This window comes from Kogia breviceps, chromosome 4 (genome assembly GCF_026419965.1).
Source record: "Kogia breviceps isolate mKogBre1 chromosome 4, mKogBre1 haplotype 1, whole genome shotgun sequence".
NCBI lineage: Eukaryota > Metazoa > Chordata > Mammalia > Artiodactyla > Physeteridae > Kogia > Kogia breviceps.
In genome coordinates this window covers 18,010,144-18,032,914 of record NC_081313.1, presented here as the reverse complement: position 1 = coordinate 18,032,914, position 22,771 = coordinate 18,010,144, and the positions used below count along the sequence as shown (strand labels likewise).

The window sequence follows — 22,771 nt, the reverse complement described above, 5'->3', positions numbered from 1 at the left end:
AAAGAGAAAGAGGAAAATGCATGAAAAAGTAGAACACAGCAGGCTAAGTAGTATATGTGTCCAGAGAGAACCAAAGGAAAGAACAGGAAGTGGGCACGAGGTGAGGGAAATGGGGGGATCGTCTGCCACACTGTACTCTTCTGTGGCTCCTTTTCACTTCAGCCTCATGACAATGTTTTGCATTTAGGGGCTATTTTTGGTGACGTGAATCTTTACAGTGCTGGGGAATTAGCTTATGAAAAAACATACTTTCTATGTTACTTTCACGTTCTTCTTCACATCACAAACACCAATTCTAAGGTAACAAAAGGGGAATGATGTGGGCCAACTAGAATTTCTGAAAGATTCCTCTAAAAGGAGATCAAAACTCAGATTTCAGACACCTCCACTTCCAAGGGGAAAGGGTATCTGGACTCATAGTGATAGTCCTGATGATGAGTATAGCCAGCTGGGCAATATCAAAAATCTCTAATATAAAATAAAAAGACACTGTTTAAAGAAATAACTTTAGGTATCAATGCTCACTAAAATCTGAATTTCTATAACTCATGCCCCCCCCCAAATGGAGGAGAAAACAATCAATGGAACAGAAAGGCAAAAATACAACCTAATTATATATATAATAGACTAGATTTGGGAAGTCAGAGTTCCTGCCATCCATCTTTTCTACTCCTGTTTATCTCCCCATCTGTTCTGTATATATGCCTGGGGTGGGATTGACATGAGTAGGGGAAGAAACATGGACAAGGCGGAAAATCCAAGAAATTAAAACACTTTAGTTTTTGGTGTTAGTAATTTAAACTTGAAAACAGATGAGGAAAACAGGTGCGTTATTTTTACAGAGGCTTATTGCATAGAGTTGCAAATATCCTCGGACATCCCAAATATATTGTCACACAAACGTGACACAGCTTGTGCTAGATATTCGATTTTTGAAAGTTAAGAATACATTACTTAAGTAGAAATTGCAGGTGTGATTTAAACTCTATTGTTTAAATCAGTTCTATTCAGTAGAAAATAATGCAAATCACAAATGCAAGCTGCATCTAAAATTGTAATTTTTTAGTAAACACATTACAAATTAAAAAGAAATAGGTCAAATTAAATAGTTGATATTTATTTAAATTCTATATCCAAAATATTACCATGTCAACAAGTAATAAATATAGAAACAATAGTGGGATTTTACATTTTTTTTTTGGTACTAGTTTTTTGAAATGTGGTATATAATTGAAAAGTAGAACACGTCTCAACATCAACTTGCCAGATTTCAACTAGACAGCCACATATGGCTAGTGGTTAGCATATTGCACAATATAGTCTCAGTTAACTTTTTATGAACATTATTTTGCCAGAATGAAAAGATGCAATAAAATATATACTGTTTATGATTTTATTAGTAGCTAACAGGTGCGTCCCTTCAGGCCAGAAAAAAATATACGTCGTGCTTTATTTCTCCTTTTGGGAGTGTCCTTGTAGGATGTTCTCAAAGTATAAATTTTAACCCTCCCCATCTCATATCTTAACTCAAGCGTAGTGAATTGCTCCCACATTAGATGTTTAAATTTGAATATTTGCAAAGAATGCATCATACTTTTTATTATATTGTATGTAACTGATTAATCATTAAACCAAATTGCAACTGACAGGTTGACAAAATGCCCTGTTTTATAGGTGTGTGATTGAATATGTATTGATTTTGATTTTAGTTCTCTTGTTTTGGAAGCGCTGTACATAATTTCTGGCCTCCAACATTTTTGGCCCTTGGAAACTTCCCAGGCTGTGGGCAATGGGCCTCTAGTGCCAAATGCATGAAACTTCCCTGGCTGGAACCACATTTTTCCCATGCTGCTTACAGAACATAGATCTGCTCTCACCTTTAGGTCTCACCGCAATTGGCAAATATAACAGGCTTTTGTTAACTTAAGTTTTGGTCACTTAAGTTTTGCCATCGGGATATTCTGTTTGCTTTCTTTTTTTTTTTTTTTTTTTTTTTTTTTACAGCATTGGTAAATTTGCCCTCATTTCTTTATATGACTATTTATTTTCCATTTCTGATTTAAGAGAGGGAAGGATTGTGTCTGTTATTTTATCTACTGTTTAACAAATGTCCTAGTACCTTGTAAACACCCAAACCTTGGATAAGTATCTGTTGTAAGGAGATGTTCAAAGCTCATTTTACCTAAATGCAGGGCAGAGGTTGTCCATCTGATAGGGACCCAAGGTTGCTCTGAGCTGCACACCACCTACAAAAGAATTCCTTTTTATCCAGTGTTTCTAGTATGCCAAGGCTAGAGAAACATTTTTTTTTTTTTTTACTTAAAGCTTATAATAAAGCCTTATAAAACAATCTGAGACTTTCTCAATAAATTACATCTTAGTAAGATCATTTACATTTAGTAATTTATGTTGTTCTTTCTTGTATGGTCTTATTCTTCCTATTCTCTAACCTCAGAGAATTTTTTTGCTTTTTTAAAACTGCTTTGTTTTTTCCTTATTCTCTAAATCTGTGGTTCTCAATCGTGGCCTATTTTGCTCTTCCCAGGGAATATTTATTTGGCAATGTCTGGAGACATGTTTTTGTTGTCACAACTGGCTGTGAGAGAGGATGCTACTGTCATCTATTGAGTAAAGGAAAGGGGGTGCTGCTAGAAATCATAAAATGCACATGCTGGCTCCCCAGAACCAAAGAGTTATCCATCCCAAAAGGTCAATTGTGCCGTTTGTGAAATCCTACTCTCAGTTCACTTTAAAAATAGTGATCCTGGAAAAGAACTCTAATACAAAAAGATACGTGCACCCCAATGTTCATAGCAGCATTATTTACAATAGCCAAGACATGGAAACAACCTAAGTGTCCATTGACAGATGAATGGTTAAAGAAGATGTGGTATATATAAATATATATACAATGGAAAATTACTCAGCCATGAAAAAAGAATGAAATAATGCCATTTGCAGCACTAATGCCATTTGGATGGACCTAAAGATTATCATACTAACTCAGACAGAGAAAAACAAATACATGATATCTCTCATATGTGGAATATAAAAAAGGTGATACAAATGAACTTATTTACAAAACAGAAATAGACTCACAGACATAGAAAACAAACATGGTTACCAAAGGGGAAAGGCGAGGATGAATTGGGAATTCAGGACTAAAAGATACATACTACTATATATAAAATAAATAAACAACAAGGACCTACTGTATAGCACAGGGAACTATATTCAGTATCTTGTAATAACCTATAATGGAAAAAATCTAAAAAATAATATATATATATCTGAATTACTTTGCTGTACACTTGAAACATTATAAATCATCTATACTTCAATTACAAAAATAGTGATCCCTGTTTTATTCTTAAAATGATTATTAAATTTAAAAAATGATTGCTTCTATTTAAGATATGCCTTTTGCTTTATTGTAACTCATACTTTTCAAGTCTGTAAAAAAAGCTTAGATGTTTTATCCAAATTAACAGGTTAAAGAGCAGTGACCATTTACCAATATAATTCTTTTAAAGACTTTCCTCTCTGTTTCTGTAAATGTTGGAAGATATAATGAAAGTTTTGATGACTATCATCATGTAATTCTATCAATTTAATGTATCTTTGTTAATCTGTTTTATAGGTCCCTTTAGATGGAATATAATATAGCAGAAGCCTTTTCATCAAAAGGATTAATGCCTGCATTATCATTTCTGCAATAAAAGAGAGAGCTAAGTGGTAGAGGCCACAGACACCTCAAACCTGGATTCCACAATACTGCATTAAGTGCTGGAGTTTTTATTACTCTGCTGTAGGAAAGCTTTTGCCAATGCTTACAAGGAACTGTTTATCCCTGCTGCTCTGGGTCCTGTTTGATGGAGGTCTCCTAACACCACTTCAACCTCAGCCGCAACAGACTTTAGCCACAGAACCAAGAGAGAATGTTATCCACCTGCCAGGGCAGCGATCACACTTCCAACGAGTTAAACGTGGCTGGGTATGGAATCAATTTTTTGTGCTGGAGGAATACATGGGCTCCGAGCCTCAGTATGTGGGAAAGGTAATGGCGTGTTTCTTTTGACAACAACTTGATAGTAAGGGGGCTTATGCATTGTGTATTGTGTATGGATGTTTTTCACAGGAGTTGAACAAACCAGTGAGTAGAACACTGGAATTGAAATCTGAGAGACCTGGTTTCTCTTCCTGACTCAATGGCCCAGGTAAGCTTTGGAATATCATTTAATCCCTCTTTGCTTCCATTCTCCCTGGTTATTTTAATGAAGTTAATATATATTTTGTTCCTATTTTTTGGCATTATTCATCAAAGACATGAAGTTAATATGTGTAAATGAAATTAAAAATGTTACTATAACACAGTATTGGTCGTAGCCATTCTGGAATTGTTTACCAATGAGAGACAGGAAAAATCAGCAGGTATAAATATTCTACATTTTTGTTGGTATCTTTGAATGACCAGAATATCTCCCTTTCCCTCACTCTTAAAAAACATGATATACCATTTAGATTGTGGTTCTGGAGTATAGATGGTCTCAGACTTACAATGGTTTGATTTAGGATTTTTTAACTTTACAATGTCGTGAAAACAGTATGCATTCTGTACCCGCATAACCATTCTGTTTTTCACTTTTAGTACAATATTCAATAAACTACATGAGATAGTCAACACAATTATAAAGTAGGCTCTGTGCTAGATGATTTTTCCTGAGTGTAGGTTAATATAAGTGTTCTGAGAATGTTTAAGTCTGTCTAGGCTAAGTAATGATAAAGAATAGGTGTATTAAATGCATTTTGACTTACAATATTTTCAATTTACAATGAGTTTATTGGGATGTAACCCCATTGTAAGTTGATTGTATATTTGATTTGGCTTGCTTATACTTTATAAATAATTCCATTATTATAGGCTTTACAAGCTATTTATGGCCAAAGTAATAAATGCTGGAACACAGATATGTACACATAAATCTCAACCCAACACACAAATTTTAATCTTATTGTAATTTTAAAGAAATTAAAATTTTTTCACAAAATAGTTGATGGCAACTATCTGTTTCAGCACGTTTATGTTTCACTGCTATTTTTCTTACATAAAATGTTTGACTCATGTCTATAATAGATAGACCTTATCAATGATACCAGAATATTTTCCAGAAAAATAAATATTTTATGTATTTTGATTTTGTTATTTATATTTTTTAATTTTCTAAAATATTTTTCTATGGTTTTAATAAAAATATATATGTTTGAAGAGAGTTTAAAATAAATCCAAAGACAGAAATGGAAAACCATAGTAGAAGGAGTATTAGGAAGTTGAAATAGAAGATTATGTCTCTGGAATATTAAAGTCCCTAGAGGTTTCAGAAAACCTAAACTAATGAGAAACATGATGAGTCTTATGATTCTAATACTGGCTCAAATGAAGCAAATCTATTCAAGATCTAAATTCTTTGCCCTATGATTGTAGAATTTACCTTTTGGAAATTTATTTTTAAAATATTGAATAATACAGTGGGGAAGGTCTTCAGATAGAACCTTGTTGAAAATGAACATGTAACCCGGATTGCCCTAGTGTTACCAAACACAAGTTCATGTGCGCAATGCACCGTGAGTCCAAACAAACCAAAACATCAAAGTTTGGAGCAGAGAAAGGTTTATTGCAGGACGATACCAGCAGATGGGTGGCTGCTGCCCCCAAAACCCTGAGCTCCCTGAAGGATTTCAGCAAAGCACTTTTAAGGCAAAGTGAGGGAGGGGTGTGGTTAATTGTTGCAAACTTCTTGGTGTCAGAATCCTTTGTTCTTGCAGCTGTCCACATAGGTCAGGTCAGGATGTTCCTGTAAACCTCCAACAAGACAAAAGTTATTCTCTGTTCTGCAACTTTTTATCTCTACATGAATGGACTCTTAAAGGTCAGAGTCTTGAGAATAGGTTATCCTGTACATTTCAAGCTATAGGCAACATTCTTTTACAAAAGGTGCAGAGCCAGCATGACTAAGCATTGGCGACAGAGTACAAAGGTAAAAGAAACAGATCTAATATGGAGTCAGATTTGTTCTTCCCTATTACGCTACCATGTATGGACCCTGCGCAAATTTATTTTCTGTGGGGTACCTATCTATATATAAAATTTGAGTCACATCAAAGCAGTCTTTGAGTACCATTCTGGCAGTCCAACTTTTAGTGATCTTGCAAAATATATACAGTGCCATTTAGCAGGAGTAATATCCTTGACAGGCCATCTACTAGGAATCAGGGCCTGGTCTTGTGGCCCTGGGACAACTCCATAGGTGGTAGTCCTGAGGTCCATATGGTACCTGGTGAATCCCAAAATTAAGCAGAAAGTCAGAGAGACGCTTAAAGGAGAGAAATGTCTACTGAGGCCCAAGCAATTCCAATCCAGCCCAGGGCACCCCACTCAGATGGCATTGCTCCACAAATAGCCCTCGGCACAAGACAGGCCTTAGAAACTTTTGAGGAAAGCACTCCAAAGCATGGATGTCCCCTGATGTTACCGTACGTAGTTTCTGCTTATATGATTCCAATATGTGATCACAGAATATAAAAAATCACTAAACTTTTCTATGGTGAGATAATTTCATGTCCTGGTGCACTCATTTCTTGTGAGTTAATTTTGCATAAGGATTGAGTTTTCACATCCAAGACAAATGAAGAGGTAGCATAGCTCTAGAACTCTGCCTCCTGGGTGTTAGTTATATCAACTCTGCTTGTGATGGAAGCTGGACATTGCATTAAGATTCCGGGCAAATGTCTGCTGAGAAGCCATTCTCTGGTTTTGACTAAAGCAGATCCATAGACTTTACTTGCCAGAATTTGAGGTGAGAAAGTTGACATTTTGTTGAAAATTTAATTAAATTGACTTTTAATCTATCCTAGCTAGTTTAGAATTTCACATCCCAATGGACATGATTAAAAGGATCTAGGAGCTGCTTATGCAAGTTTTGTTTGGTAGCCTTGAATTTTATTTTTATAATTGCTGACAGTATGGAATTCATCCAAATCATTTAAGAGATGAATTAGTATTTATAAATAGATTTAAAAGGTCTAAGATCTAGCCTGTTATGAAATGAAAATATTATTTTCATAGACACATGGTTCCCCATTTGTAAAGTATAATGAAAACCCATGGTTCTCAGGCAATGTATGTTTCTAATGCAAATGAAACAACAGTTGCCAAGATTTCCTTTCCACATGGAAACTAATTAAAGTTTAATTAACTCTGTCTTGATGATTGTAGATGTGGGAATGGTGATATGATAACATTGGGACCAATTTAAGTATTATAAATATGTGTGTAAACATATAAATATATTTGTGCTCCTGCTTTTTTCTGGAAAGGCTTTGAGACAGTTCATAGTAAAGCAAGGTAGTATAAATAATATAGAACTCTGTGTCAAGGGAGTGCACAAGTGTCAAGCACAATGGTCAACTGAACTATTCTAAGTGAGCTTCAAATTTAACTTATGTTTCTTTTCAGCAAGAACATACATGGAAAGTATTAATTTGTAGAGTTCCCATTATTGGAAACTCCACTTATTGAGAGAAAAAAGCAATTTCCCTACCTTCAAATATAAAACAATTTCTTCCAGTAGAAATTAAAGGGGGGTGGTTGAGTGGCTTAATAGATATTATCCCCAACACTGTTATATTTAATATTTAAAAAGAGCAGGTGTTATTGTTGACATCATTTCAAGAAACCAAACCTTGGTGTTGCTTATAATGAATATTATTTTATATACAAATACATCCCAAGGGTGTCGAGAGGTAAAACCAATGCTTTTCTCAAATAGACATTATGGATTTACTACAACACGAGCAACACAGAAATTAATTTGATCAGCAAACATTTTAAATTCATTTATTACCTGTTGCTCAAAGTCACCTCAAAAAATTATTATTAAAGACACACACACGTGCACATTTGCTTACATACACACACACACACACACACACACACACACACAGTAAGTTGCTTATACCAACAAATATAACTGGGTGCCTTTGTCTGTATAATACTAAGTTATGTCATAGCCTCAAAGCTATGTATCAAGAAAATGCTACCCATCTCATCTTCAAATAATAATTTAGGAAATTGAGTTGTCACTTCAGATGATCTTTGTTAGCAGCAATTTTTAAGTCGAAGGTGTTTAAAATGGCAGAAAGATTAAGAATTGAAGCATATCTAAATGCTAATTTCAGAGACATTTCTTTATTTAACATTTTTCATTGAGAATGCATTACAATTTCAGAAAGCATTAAGCCTTGTGGGGATAAATTTAAGTATGAATGTCTTTAGATTGCAATTATAACAGGTAAGCTTTATTGAGCATCTTAAGGCAGGATTTTAAACCCTTTACTTACCAAAATTTATGTAGTCTTCACAACAGCACTAGGAGGAAGATTATTAGTAGCCCCATTTTATACACCAGAAAAGTGAGGCACAGAAAGTTAAATAACTTCCTATGGCCCAACACCCAATAAATACTGAAACTGGGATATTAAGCTGGGTAGAGCGGGGTAATTTAGTTTCATTGCAGCAGAAAATATCACATTTTATTGTCCTATAAGCATCTTAGGAGTGAACAATAATTTTAATACAACAATTAATTTTAATACTGTGACAAAGACCCTATGAGGAGCCGTGGAGACAAAGGAAGGTCTATGACTATGCCTAGAAGATGGAGGAATTCAAGGAAGACTTAACAGATGACGAAGCACCTGAGATGAGTCTTGAAGGATGACTTTATTTTTTCAGAAAAGATAGTCTGAGGAAAAGTTTTTTTGAGTACTGAGGCTTGAAAGTGCTAGGTGAGCCTCGATAACCGTATTTCAATATAGTCAGAGAGTGTGAAAACAACATTTCAGAGTAGGTAAATAGAGAAAGTGCAGAGGCTCAAGTCTGGTACCAAGATCAGTAACATTTGTTCTTTTAATTTTTTTAAATTGAGATATAATTGACATAGAATAGCAGTTTCAGGTGTACGATGTAATGATTCGACATTTGTGTACATTGTGAGATGGTCACCCCAATAAGTCTAGTTAACATCTATCACCACACAGTTACAATTTTTTTTTTTCTTGTGATGAGGACTTTTAAGATTTACTGTCTTAGCAACCTTCAAATATGAATACAGTATTGTGAAGTGTAGTCACCATGCTGTACATGACAGTATTATTTGTTCTTAAAGGCATCAGGATCCATAGTATCTTGGTTGAGGATTCTCATGGACAGAATTACAGTTCTAGAATGATTACTCAGAGATCCATTTGAAGGACTTGGAGACAGAAAAACAGACATGGAGATAAGGAGCATACGAAGGAGAAGGTTCCATTAGGATTGCCTCGGAAATAATAAAGGAAATGGGATATTAGAGTTGGACATTTGAAAGGTAGACAATAGAAGATTTCAAGATCCATTGGCCAAGATAATATAAAGGGTGAGACAAATAATTAGTGGATAATCATATGTAGAGAATGAGAGGGAGAAGGGAAAAAATGATGCAGATTCTTGGCTTCCGTTTTGCTGGTATTCTGTATAGATTTGGTTGTAGAGTAAGAAATAAAAGGATCACTGCTAGACATTATATATACAGTGTTGCTTAGAAATATCCAGGTGAAGTATCTCATAGATATTTACATACACTAATCTAGAGTTCACAAAAGATCCTATGGTAGAGATACAGGATCAGGAGTAACTGGTATACAGATGGTGGTCAAAATCACATAGGTGGGTAACAAGCTAGGAAAAATTACAGAGAAGATATGAGAATGCTCATTTTTAACTGCAAAGCAGATGACGAATAGATAGATCTAATTAATAAGAAGTAAAAGGCAAACGTGTAAGAGTGTTATGGAAAGTAAAATAAAATAAAGTTTTAAGAATAAGAAATGACAAATAACGTCAAGCTCCACAGGTCAAGTTAAACAATGACTGGAACACCTCTACTGATTTTGTCATTTAGTGAGCCAGAGGTAAACTTACTCAAAGTGATTTTCATCATCTTCTGTAGGGTTTGAGGAAAGGAGAAAAGGATGGGTACAGCCTGTAGATGGCATTTCAAAAGTGTAGGTGAAATTGATTGGTGTATGCTGGTTTGATCTGATAGGGATTCTATTAATATTTTCCAGAGAAACAAAACCAATAGGATGCATATATATGACTTAAGGGAAATGACTTTTTAAAATATTTTCTTGTGGTAGAACTAATCAGTAATGTGTGATTCTCCTCACCAGCAAGAAACCCTAAGAAAGGAGGAGAAGGTGTAGGTCACTGCATCAATTCATTATTGAAGTTTTTTGGGGGAGTCATTGTGATGGAATAGATAGAAGAGTACTAAAAAAGAAGTCCAGGGCTTCCCTGGTGGTGCAATGGTTGAGAGTCCGCCTGCCGATGCAGGGGACGTGGGTTCGTGCCCCGGTTCGGGAAGATCCCACATGCCGCGGAGCGGCGGGGCCCGTGAGCCATGGCCGCTGAGCCTGTGCGTCCGGAGCCTGTGCTCCGCAACGGGAGAGGCCACGATAGTGAGAGGCCCGCGTGCCGCAAAAAACAAAAAACAAAAAAAAAAAAAGGAAAAGAAAAGAAAAAAAAAAATACAGGATGGAACTGCAAACACTAAGGTTCCAAAGAGACATAGCAATAAAAAAACATGCACCTCGGCGATATTTCAGCTTCAGTTCCAGACCACAGGGATAAAGGAAACATTGCAATCAAGTGAGTCACACACAGTTTTTGGTTTCCTCTAGCATATAAAAGTTAGTTTGCACTGTACGTAGTCTATTAAGTGTGCAATAGAATTATGTCTGAAACAGCAATGTGCATACCTTAATTAAAAAAAACTTTATTGCTAAAAGATGCTAACTAACCGTCATCTTAGCCTTCAGCAAGTCGTAGTAGTAACAGCAAAGATCACTGATCATGTCACCATAAAAATATAATAATAACAAAGAAGTTTGAAATATTGGGAGAATTACCAAAATGTGACGCAGTGGCAGGAAGTGAGCAAATGTGGTTGGAAAAAATGGCACCAACAGACTTGCTGGACACAGGGTTGCCATAAAACTTCAGTCTGTAAAAAGTGTAATATCTGAGAAGCACCATAATGTGAAATGCAATAAAACAAGGTATGCCTGCAAGTGTGTGTATGTGTGTATTCACGTGTGTGTGTGTGTGTGTGTGTGTATGTACACAAAAGTCAAGGCAGTAGCAATAGAATTTCATTTTTTAAATAAGTATATGTAGAATTTGTTTTGGATTAATAAAAAAATAAAATAAGAAAGGAAGAAAAATAGAGATAGTATAATAGCATATTAAAATGGCTATAACTGCACTGCAAAATTATTTGCCTATCTGGAAATTCTTCTAAACTAACACAATATTGAGATGATATTTTGACTCATGTACATATCTCTTTGCATCCAATAAGAATGCAGATTATATCATAAAGTTATACCAACACATTTGTAAGTTATTTTCATGGCTTAACATCTTTCTTTCTTTCTCTCTCCCTTTTTCCCTTCTCCCTCCACCTTCCATTCTTTCTTTCTTCCTTCCCTTCTTTCTTTCTTTCTTCCTTTCTTTCTCTTTCTTTCTTTCTTTTCTCTTTCTTTCTTTCTTTCTTTTTCTCTCTCTCTCTTTGGTTCATGAGTCACATAGCTTTTTGAAAAGCCTATAATGTGTTTTTCATGGTTCAGTTTACTCCTAAAGTGTGAGCTTTCAATATCAGAGTAATTCCTGTTCATTTGAGATTCAAGGTTCATCACACCAGCTCAATATTCATACAAGATTTAAAACCTTATGCATCCTGTTGACTCCTGCCTCACTTACATATGTGAGAACATTTGCAGTATATTCAAGTGCCCTAAATCAAGGTCTTGTTTCTAATCCATTTTGCTGCCAAATGGATTGAACTTGTTGCTAATCAAAGCATCTTTAGCTACCTGCTCTTTTTGTAGCAAAACATCAGAATAAACCATTAATACACCTGATATTTTATTACACACCTTGGTTCTTAAACATATCCCTGAGTTTTATAGTTTCTCTCAATACGTGAGGCTGTCTTTGAAATAATCATTTTTGGGTATTATTAGACAAAAATATATCTAAAAGGAAAATTGCTGAAATAGAATTTGAGCAAATAAATAACACAAAATGCTAAAGTTCTTGTCAAATAGTCAATGGCCATTGTATGCCAGATCTTCTCTCTCCTTTCCAATTTATTTCTTGCTTCTAGCATGCTAGTTGTTTCATAATAGCTGTGACATAAAGGTCTAATGGGATTATTTTAATTGAATTGGCAGGGTGTTGAGTGAAATTCAACTATCTTTAAATCAATATATGAATCATTAAAAACAACATTTCAAAAATAACATGGACAGCTTTAAGATTTGAGCACTCATTTCTTTTTCTCCTTCTTTCTCCTCCTCCTCTCCTCCTCCTGCTGCTTTTCCACCTTACCTCTAATTATCTTTCAATCCTTCCTTTTCTTCTGACCACTTCTCTGTATTATTTAGGGATTTGCCTGAGTAGTTACTTAAAAGCTAAGATAAAGAGTTCAGAGGCTTTGATTCTAATTTCCAGTTCTTATAATAATTATCCACATGAAAGCTCACGTGTGTCAATCCACATGACTAAGAACATAGTGGAACATCATATACCCAGATTATGCTGTCACCAGGAATAACCCAGATGCACTTGTCACAGACCTCACGGTACAGATCACTCTGTGTGTGTGTGTTTATGTGTATGTGTGTTTCCAAAATTTTTTCGGTAAAACATTAGTTGAAAGAAAGTTCGTTGGATTCTTTGGAAAACAGTGCTATCTGTTGGCTAACACTGATGAACCACTACCACTTACATATTATGCCAGATGATAAGAAGCGGGGCCCAATGGAATGATTAGAGAAGTACCCTGGGAAAGGCCACCTGTATGAAAAGATAACAGAAAAAGCAAGTACAAAGTGACCTGAATGATAAAGATTTCAAATTTAATGTTCTCATCTTCCAACAATATTGAATTGATGAATTTATGCCACAGTTATGCTACTCAGACCTACACTTGTAATATAGAGTGGTTCTTTGGATACGCTTTAAACATAACAGATATCTGAGAATAATTCCTTTTTCTTGACTCTGAAAAAAGTGAGATCACTGTCACAGAAAGTACTATCTATATAGGTTTCATTGTTTGTGAGGAGCAACATTTATTGCTACTGACATTCAATCAGTACAACTAATATATGAAATTACTATTATGGAAGCATATGTTTTCTACTCCTGGAATTTCCCATAGAGATTGCATAAAGGAGATTTACTATATAGCATGTATCAACACAACCACTTTAGAGTAGAGTTTTAATGCATATTCATTCTCATTATTTCTTTTTTCTGCTGTTGTTTTATGGGATTTGTATACTTTATATTTTTAACATCTTTATTGAGGTATAATTGCTTTCCAGTGGTGTGTTACTTTCTGCTTTATAACAAAGTGAATCAGCTATACATAAACATATATCCCCATATCTCCTCTCTCTTGTGTCTCCCTCCCATCCTCCCTATCCCACCCCTCTAGGTGGACCCAAAGCACGGAGCTGACCTCTCTGTGCTATGCAGCTGCTTCCCACTAGCTATCTATTTTACATTTGGTAGTGTATATAAGTCCATGCCACACTTTCACTTCGTCCCAGCTTACCCTTCCCCCTTCCCATGTCCTGAAGTCCATTCTCTACGTCTGCATCTTTATTCCTGTCCTAATACTAGGTTCTTGAGAACCATTTTTTTTCTTAGATTCCATATATATGTGTTAGTATACGATATTTGTTTTTCTCTTTCTGACTTACTTCACTCTGTATGACAGACTCTAGGTCCATCCACCTCACTACAAATAACTCAGTTTTGTTTCTTTTTATGGCTGAGTAATATTCCATTGTATATATGTGCCACATCTTTGCCCATTCATCTGTTGATGGACACAGGTTGCTTCCATGTCCTGGCAATTGTAAATAGAGCTGCAATGAACATTGTGGTACATGTGTCTTTTTGAATTATGGTTCTCTCTCAGGGTATATGCCCAGTAGTGGGAATTCTGGGTCATATGGTAGTTCTATTTTTAGCTTTTTAAGGAACCTCCATACTGTTCTCCATAGTGGCTGTATCAATTTACATTCCCACCAACAATGCAAGAGGGCTCCCTTTTCTCCACACCCTCTCCAGCATTTATTGTTTGTAGATTTTTTGATGATGGCCATTCTGACTGGTGTGAGGTGTTACATCCTGGTAGTTTAGATGTGCATTTCTCTAATGATTAGTGATGTTGAGCATCCTTTCATGTGTTTCTTGGCAATCTATATCTTCTTTGTTCTCGTTATTAAACAATGCTGCTGTTTGTTGTTGTTGTTTTTGTTGTTTTTGTTGGTGTCCTTGTTTTCTGTCAGCTGTCATTGAACAAGCAGTCTTCCACAGTTTCATGAATGCTGGAAGAAAACATGAGATGCTGGGGTCAGAGAAAAGGGACATTCTTACTCATAGCACAGCAGGCAATAGGAGCATAGCATCATCGAGTCAGTTCCCATTGCCTCAGGTGCCAATGGGCAAAATGGATAGGTCAGATGGGTGCCACCTCATGCTGTGGGTTACATCACAGGAGAGGAACACTAATAATTCCCATCCTTTATTTGGAATGGAGATATTATCTTTATTTTGTTGCATTACAAGCATTATGTGCACCTTGCTTTGGAAGAAGACGATATATCTCAACATTTCAAAAGTTGTAGCTGTATAAAATTCTTGAAAAAGGGCATTTGGTGCTTTCTGTGTAAGACCTGAAAGAACAAAAGAGACAATGGAGAATTATCTCTCAATGTGATATGGTGTGTTGACTCACTAAAGCAACACCAAGGAATACAGTGAATTAGAAGTTAGGAACAGTTTAAATACCTTCTTCTGCCAGCTAATTGAATTGCTTTTTCAGTAGTCAAATGACAGCTCTCTTTCTCTCTCGTTCTCTTTCTTTTTTATGCAACATAGAAAAATCATATTCTCTTTCATTCTGAATGTTGGACTCAGAATTATAAATATAAAGGAGTAGTGGAACTGAATGTATGAAGAAGTGTCCCAAGTCTACTTCTGGCCCTTAGTGATGTTGATCTCCACAAATGAACTATCTTCTCCATAAGTATAACCTTTTCAGTATACATTCTTATTTTTCGTCTTAGTGATAGAAAATAATTTGTCTTTTAGCCACTGGGTATGAATGATTGTTTGTAATATAACCTCCTCATAATTATATTGATAGTCTCACTCCTTGAATAAAATTACTATTTCCATCATAAATGGTGACATTGTAATAAAGGATGAAGAGTTCATATAGAATTAAATTTCTCTTTATTTTACAAAGTATTCAGTGATATTTAATTTTGAAATAACTTGAGATAGTTTGGAATTATTTATGGGATTTTATCATACTTTCAGCCATCTATTTTAAAGGATATGAGATTGTAATTCAAAATGTTTTCAAAATTATGGGCCAGGATATTTTTGCATGGTATATAAAAGATTTGAAATACAATTCTCTGTTGAGTAGACTTATAAACTAAACAATAAATTGGTAGCATTGACAAGAGGGAATCACAGTTATGTTGGCCATGTCAGCTACTATTGCAAATTCATTTCAAATAGTAACTTTTGAGGCCATTTTAACCAGTGTTGTAGCTTTAAGAAACAATCAAAATAAATTAAAACACAAGGAAAATCATACTTTGAAAATAAAGCCAGATAATAAGAAATGGTTGAAAACATAACCCTCCAGTAATTTTTCACTTCATTTAAAACATTTTGAACATCAAACAGGAAAACATTTAAATTATTTTTATTATCCACTATATGATCATAATCAGGAAATTCCTTCAAAATTCTTCCTTTGCTTCATAACTGTCTACAAATAAGAGCACTGAATGTTTTCTCAAGTCTACAGCTACACTCATGTAGTGCCAAAGAAGCACATGGAAATTAGCAATAGTTTAATTTCTAACAAATGATTGAAGAAAATTTGTTTAATTAAACAATCAGAGCTTCTTATGCCATTTAAAGCCTAGCTTTACAATTTCGTTGAAAATAAAACTGAGACCAAAAGTAACATAAGGTAAGTATAATTATTCCTTTCTCTTTCTTTTTCTTTCTTTCTTTCTTTCTTTCTTTCTTTCTTTCTTTCTTTCTTTCTTTCTTTCTTTCTTTCTTTCTTTCTCTCCCTTGTTTCCTTCTCTCCTTCCTTCCTTCCTTCCTTCCTTCCTTTCTCTTTCTTCCTTGATTAGAAGATGTCTTAAGAGAACAAAATAAGGGGAAATTTAGGGGAAAAGTAGAGTCTATTCTAATGGACAAAAAATAGTAAATATATGTACAAAGATGCACTAGACTTCCTTTTAGATAGTATCATTGAAGACTTCCAAAAATTCATACATATATTTTCTAATATCAAGGAATTACTCCAAAGTACATGCTTTATTGTGAATGTTTGCATATCTCTTGGCTCCCTGGAGGACACAGAGCAGTGAGTGACATATCTGACCACCTCTCTGCCCCTAACAATTGGACCTTCATCATCACCCCGTGAAAGCTTGTGCAAACACTGTGTGTTTCCAGTTAAGTGAACACTTGTAAATATCTGGCTCTTGTGGATCATGAAAGAGCAAGTCTCCATCCTCATGGTTTGGGGTCGGAGTAGTGGAAATGAGGAGAGGTTGGAAGAAAGTAATTTCCATGTCCAGTTATTCCTGAAGAAATCCATGTCCCCAGTTTCCCAGTGTCTGTACTGACAAACTCCTCAGTATACACTCCTTTCCCTGATCCCATTGCTTTATTTTTCCTGGAAGGAAAGAGTGGTTCTGATACTAAATTTGGTTGAAGAATCTTAATCACACATTTTTGCCCCTAATAGTAACAAGTATCTAAGCATCTTTGAAAGTGCTTCTCTGCTTAATGGCTACCCATGCTCATGCTATCCTTTACTTCAAAGTCAGGGAATTCTAGAGAAATATTTAGTGCTATAAAGAAAAACTTAAACATAAACAGGAACCTTTCAAATACGAGTTTTGAACAGGAATTGGCAAATTATGGCTTGCACACCAAATCCAGCCTGCTGCCTCTTTTTGTAAATAAAGTTTTATTGCAGTACAGTCATTATTGTCTACATACTGTCTATAGCTGCTTCCACACATGATGGCAAAGTTAAGTATTTAGGACAGAAATCTATTAGGTCACAAAGCCTAAAAAACTTACTATCTGGCTCTTTACAGAAAAATTTCTTAGATAATTACACTTGGCAAACAAAAATTCTGTATGGACTTAGGTCTTTTACATGTAAACACTAAGAACTGCTCACTCAATCCTGCCTGTCTTGAGGATTCAGGGTTCTCATTCAAAGGCTTGTTCTCAGAAATGGGTCTCCTTGGAGAGAACAGACAGGGTGCAATGAAAAGTCCTGCCCTCTTTTGTGTCTTTGAATAACGTTACTCCCTCAGTATCCTCATCTGTAGAGTAGGGAAACGTTACTCCCTCAGTATCCTAGATATAGGATACTAGGATATATATATATATATATATATATATATATATATATATATATATATACTGTATATAGGATACAGTATACTAGAGTAGGGATATGGAAAGAAAATCATGTTATTGGGTGGGTGAATTAATCCACATATGGGACAATGTATGAACATTCTCAGCCAAGTGTCATTAATGTTGCTGTGCTACCCTCACTCAACAATTTTTTGCCCAGTGAGTGTGGACATTGTAATATTTCTGAATGGAATATGGGTTGCACAAAAAGGTGTTTAGATTAATCAGAATATCCTTTTAATTCCTTGGAATAAGAGAATCATATAGGATGGATCTGTCATATTCTATGGAGTAAGACATAGATTCCCATTTCCACCAGTACTCCTTAGTTTCCCAAGAATCTCCCAGCACCACAAGCATGTCCAAGTTCCAAGCTCTTGTTCCCTTATCTAAGGATATCCAAATGGCCAGAACAACAGTAAAAGATAATCTTGGACGTATAGTCACAAAAGTGGAGGAATTATTACTAGAATTAATATAGCTCACATTGTTGGGAGTGCAAGGATTCCTATCAGAAAGCACAGAAGTGAGCTTATTCAGTGTTAACAATGTATTGGAAAAGTCAAGGTAAAACCAAATATATTCATGAGAACAAATGAATAAAATCAAGACCCAGAGACTTGTAACACACTAGATTAAATCAATGTTAATATGTATAGTGGATAAAATCAGTTAAACACTATTTAACAGACTCTTTTCATTTCTTTGGTTGGTTTAGACACATTTGTTATGTATAACACCTGGCTCCTTTATACTCATTACAATAAACAATTACAAATAAACTTTTCAGTTATATGTAAATTTAAAAATTTTACATTTCATGGAAGAAATCTAGTTTTCGTACTGTAGAATGCCAGTGTTTAAATTCAACATTTAGAAGTGCTAGTTACGACATATTTTTATCAATATGTTTAAACATGCACTTGTTAGTTAATTTGCCAAGCATATTTCTAGTTTTTGCCTCCACTGGTTAGATTGTTCTGTAACATACAATCTTTGATTAAATATCAAATTTTAGTTATTATATGGGACTTTGAATACATTTAAGAAATGATTATTTCATTTTTGTCATTTAATCAGTTTTGAAGTATAGTCACATTTATATTTCAAAGGCGATGCCTTTATTAGTGGCTAGGAATACATATTACTGAGTGAAAATTTTTGGATCAAACAATTATCAAGAGGAGCTACTAAGTTAATAATTAAGTAACTAAGTCGGGGAATATTCCACTTCAGTTAAGTAGAATAATTACTTCCAGAAAAATAACTATATATACTCTCAATACACTAAGCTTCCTGGGTGGGAGTTCAGAAGAACAAACAAGATATAGATAAAAAACTCAGAGTAGGTAAGAACTGGGGGCGTTTTAAGATGAGTGAAATGTGAACTTGGATAGAAAGGAAGAGAGAATGTTGTCAGAAATGAAAATATAAGTTTTGATGTGCTCCCCTTATGTTCTCGGCTTCAATAATATAGATCTACACAATCAGGTCCTATTTTGAGATGATAAGAAAACAAACTCCCATGAACCATCTGAGTGGGATGTCTGGTCCCTTCCCAAGTGGCTCGTACCTGTGATGAAGAAGCTATCCTTGCAACTGCTTGTGCAGGGAGTGAGGGGCAAACTGCAACAATGTCTTTGTCCCAGCTCTACCTGGCCTTGCAGTGCAGGTCTCTGCTGATTTTTTAAGGCTAAGCCTGATCTCTGTGATGCAAGGGAATGAGTATTTTCCTCTAGGCAATAATCCAGTTGGGGATAGGGTTATGCCTGATGTCAGGATAAAATTATTAATAGAACCCATTTTTACTTTCAAAAGTGTTCTTGATGGATGACTATATGACCTCCGTAGTATGTACATCATTTAGAAAACTGTCTGGGCCACAAAGGCTATGTCCATATTGTTATAGCTCTATTAAATCATACACGTGCATGCAGCAATTTTGCCCCAAGCATGCCCTTTGCACTTGATTGGCATCAACTTTATTCTAGACCTAAAATAACACTATTCTCCCATGGCCTAGTCTTGGTTTTTGACACAGAATTTTCCTGACCATTAAGGTGACTTTTCCCCTATTATTCTTCTGAACGTTTGCCTCAATCAGAGTCTCTACATACCCTGAACATACTTAATCACATTAATAGCCTTTATATATTACTAGTAGAAAATTATTCTGCTCTTTTATAAACTTTCCAATAAAATAGATACATAGAAGAAAGTTTCAATCTTATTTTAGCAGTCAATATTAGCTAAGATTTGGACAGACCCTTGCCAAACCAAAATGTCTTCTTAGAAAACTGCCCTTACATCAGTGGGGAGGTGCTGTGGCATATATTTACATAAATAAAGTAGGCCTCTATTCATTTTTTCCAGAACTAAGAAAAAACGATTTGTCCAAAGGTAAATTCTAGAGGTCAGAGACTTACTAGAGAGCATCTAATTGAAATTTTTGCAGCATCAAATGTATACAAACCAAAACTCCATCAGATACCTACTAACATTATGGTGGGAGATAATTTGGTTATAAACACACTGGTTCCTCCAACTCTAGGAACTATTTATAATTTTTTCTAGAATTTGAGCAGATTAAGAAGTTGGGAGAGGAGATGACAGAATGGAGGTGGTGTTTCTAAGAACAGTTTCTTGAAAGAGTAGAATTTCTAGTGTTTAGCAAGTGACCTATATTATATATTATAGTTTAGAGGTAAAAAGAAGACTAAAAAGTTTCCTTGACCAGGGGGGAAAACAACTTTAGCTTCTGAGATATGATACGAGATAATTTTCAATAACAGTGGAAGATTATTCTGGCTGATTATAAAATGATACCTTTGGTGTTAAAGAGATAAGGACTTAAGCATAGGAAGCTATGGCTTTGGTGTAAGGCTCAGGAACGATAAGAATGGGAGACATTGGAAAACTGCTATGAGAGATGGGCTGATAGAGTAAATGTAAGAGGTGAGATAAAACACTAGCAACAATTATGCCAATCATGGAGCATAGTACTTTTGTTTTCTGCATACGAAGAGTAAAAAAGTAGTGTCATAGAAAAGTTCAGTCAATTATCACAAGTAGCTCATAAAACCGGGGAGCTGGGGTCCAAAAATAGGTCTCCCTGTAAAGCCAGAAGAGTAGGAACTCTGATACAGGGAAGGTGGTGTGCCTGCCTAGTCAGTATAGCATTTGACAGTATTTAATATGCCTTCTGGCAAATACAGCATGTTAACAGAGAGTAAAGCAAGCTCTCTAATGAGACCAGGCTGTTGGTAAAAAGCTCTGGGAAGGCAAGTAGTGTCACACGTATTATTCATTCTCATGATGTCATTTTCAAGGAGATAAAGAGATGATGTTGAATGAGCTATAACTTAAGACATGTTAATTTAGTCCCTGAAGAAGGACAATGCAATTACTCAATTATCGGGTAAAGAGCATACAAGGGAGTTTATGTTTCAATGGAAATGAAGAGCTCTGGAGCAGTAAGACTTACAAGGCACCACTCCAAATATTTCTAGACAAATCAGAGTGGTACTTCAGATATTCTCCTTCATTTATCTAGGATGCTGTTTTTAAAATGAGAGAGTCTCAGTTTTATTGAATAAAAAAAAAAACCTGAAAAACATAACGATTAAATAAATGTATTATAGATAAGAAAACCTTCTTCAAGTATCTATTTTAAAATCTAAGTGGAAAACATGCTTGCTGCATAAATCTTAGATCGCAAAATATGCAGTGACATATTCCTAAGAGGTTTTAAACTCTGCTTTGAATAGTCCCTTGGTTGGAATTTAAGCCGTTAATTTGTTATTAGTTTTTACTTACTTTCATGAAAAAATACTTAAAAATGAATCCCCGTGCTCTAACAAATTTTAAGATAAATTTAACAGGTGTAGTAAATGTTTATGTTAATTGAGGAAGAGATTTCATAAAGCTTGACAGGGAAAGTTATGTAGAAAACAACAAATGTATATACCTTCTGTCAAAAGAAGTTTTGAATATAATTTCTTGATTGTTAGGGAAAAACAAATCTTGCAAATCAAAACAAGATGAGAAAACTTTGTTATTTTCTTGTCTCATTAGAAAGCAAAGGGGTGAAACAGACAAGGTAAAAACAAAGCCTGTGTGTGTGTGTGTGCACAAAAATTTCAAAAATAAATTTAAGGTCTGTTCCACCACGCAACTGGTTCCATGGCTTCGTGAACAGAAGGGAGATTAGAGGAAGGCTGGGTGGGCTGTCATAGGTGAATGATTCCCAAGAAAATATTCATAGATACTGGGTGAAAGAAAATAATCACACAGTTTTAAGTTGCTAGTTGTGCTTATTGAAGTGAAACCAATGAATTGTAAAATAAAACAGTGACAAAACCCCTATTCCTTTATCATTGTGAGGATATGTGGGAACAATGTAGCAGAAATATACTTAAAACAAGATTATGAGAGATGAAAAAAAGTCAAAGAAAGATAAAATTTAATAGAAAGCATTGTTGATTTTTTTTTGCTTGTGCTTTGTCTGTGCAGGGCAAAGTGCTGAAGACTTTTCACACGTCACTTCCTTTACTTCTCCCGAGATTTTTAACCAAGGGGTTGTAAAATGTAGGAAGCTGTGACCCACATGTTTAAATCCCAGAGCAGTTAAAAGAAAATATTCCATGTCGTAAGAGAAATTCCAAAATATTTGAATCCTTTACTTTCAGTTCTTGGAGACAATGAGTGAAACCCATAATCCCCAAGTAATATTTCTTTAAAGTCTTATTAGTTTCTCTCTCACAACATCCAGGTGCTTCCTCCAATGTATCCCTTTTCAAACTACACTCTTCTCAATCTCTGAAAAGTGTTTTCCAGTTCTTGTTCTCTTCCATCATACTCTCTCACGATTTTCTTGGTCCGATTAAGCATCACAAATGCCAAATAAATGGTTTCCTACTACTTAGGGATAAATTTCAGGATTCGGGGAGGAGAAATGACTGAAGTAATCCAAGCCAGAATCATTTTTAGAGGGTAGTAAAAGGGAAAGATAAGGAGCTCTCTTACTTTAATCATCTATATCTTGTTACATGTGTATTTTTATTACAGAGATGACAAAAACAACACTCAGAGAAATGATGTCAGGTAGCCAAGGCCACT

At 35.1% G+C, this 22,771-nt stretch overlaps 1 protein-coding gene across 8 annotated transcripts in view; it reads left to right on the top strand.

The window, feature by feature from the left end:
- CDH12 (cadherin 12) overlaps window positions 1–22,771 on the top strand; it is a 1,002,553-nt gene that overhangs the window by 726,564 nt on the left and 253,218 nt on the right. For all 8 annotated transcript variants that reach the window (XM_067030826.1, XM_067030820.1, XM_067030821.1 and 5 more), the window contains one exon: window positions 3,641–4,057. In XM_067030826.1, the coding sequence (XP_066886927.1) occupies window positions 3,827–4,057 (231 nt within the window). In that variant the 5' untranslated portion in view covers window positions 3,641–3,826. The remainder of the gene's footprint in view (window positions 1–3,640; window positions 4,058–22,771) is intronic.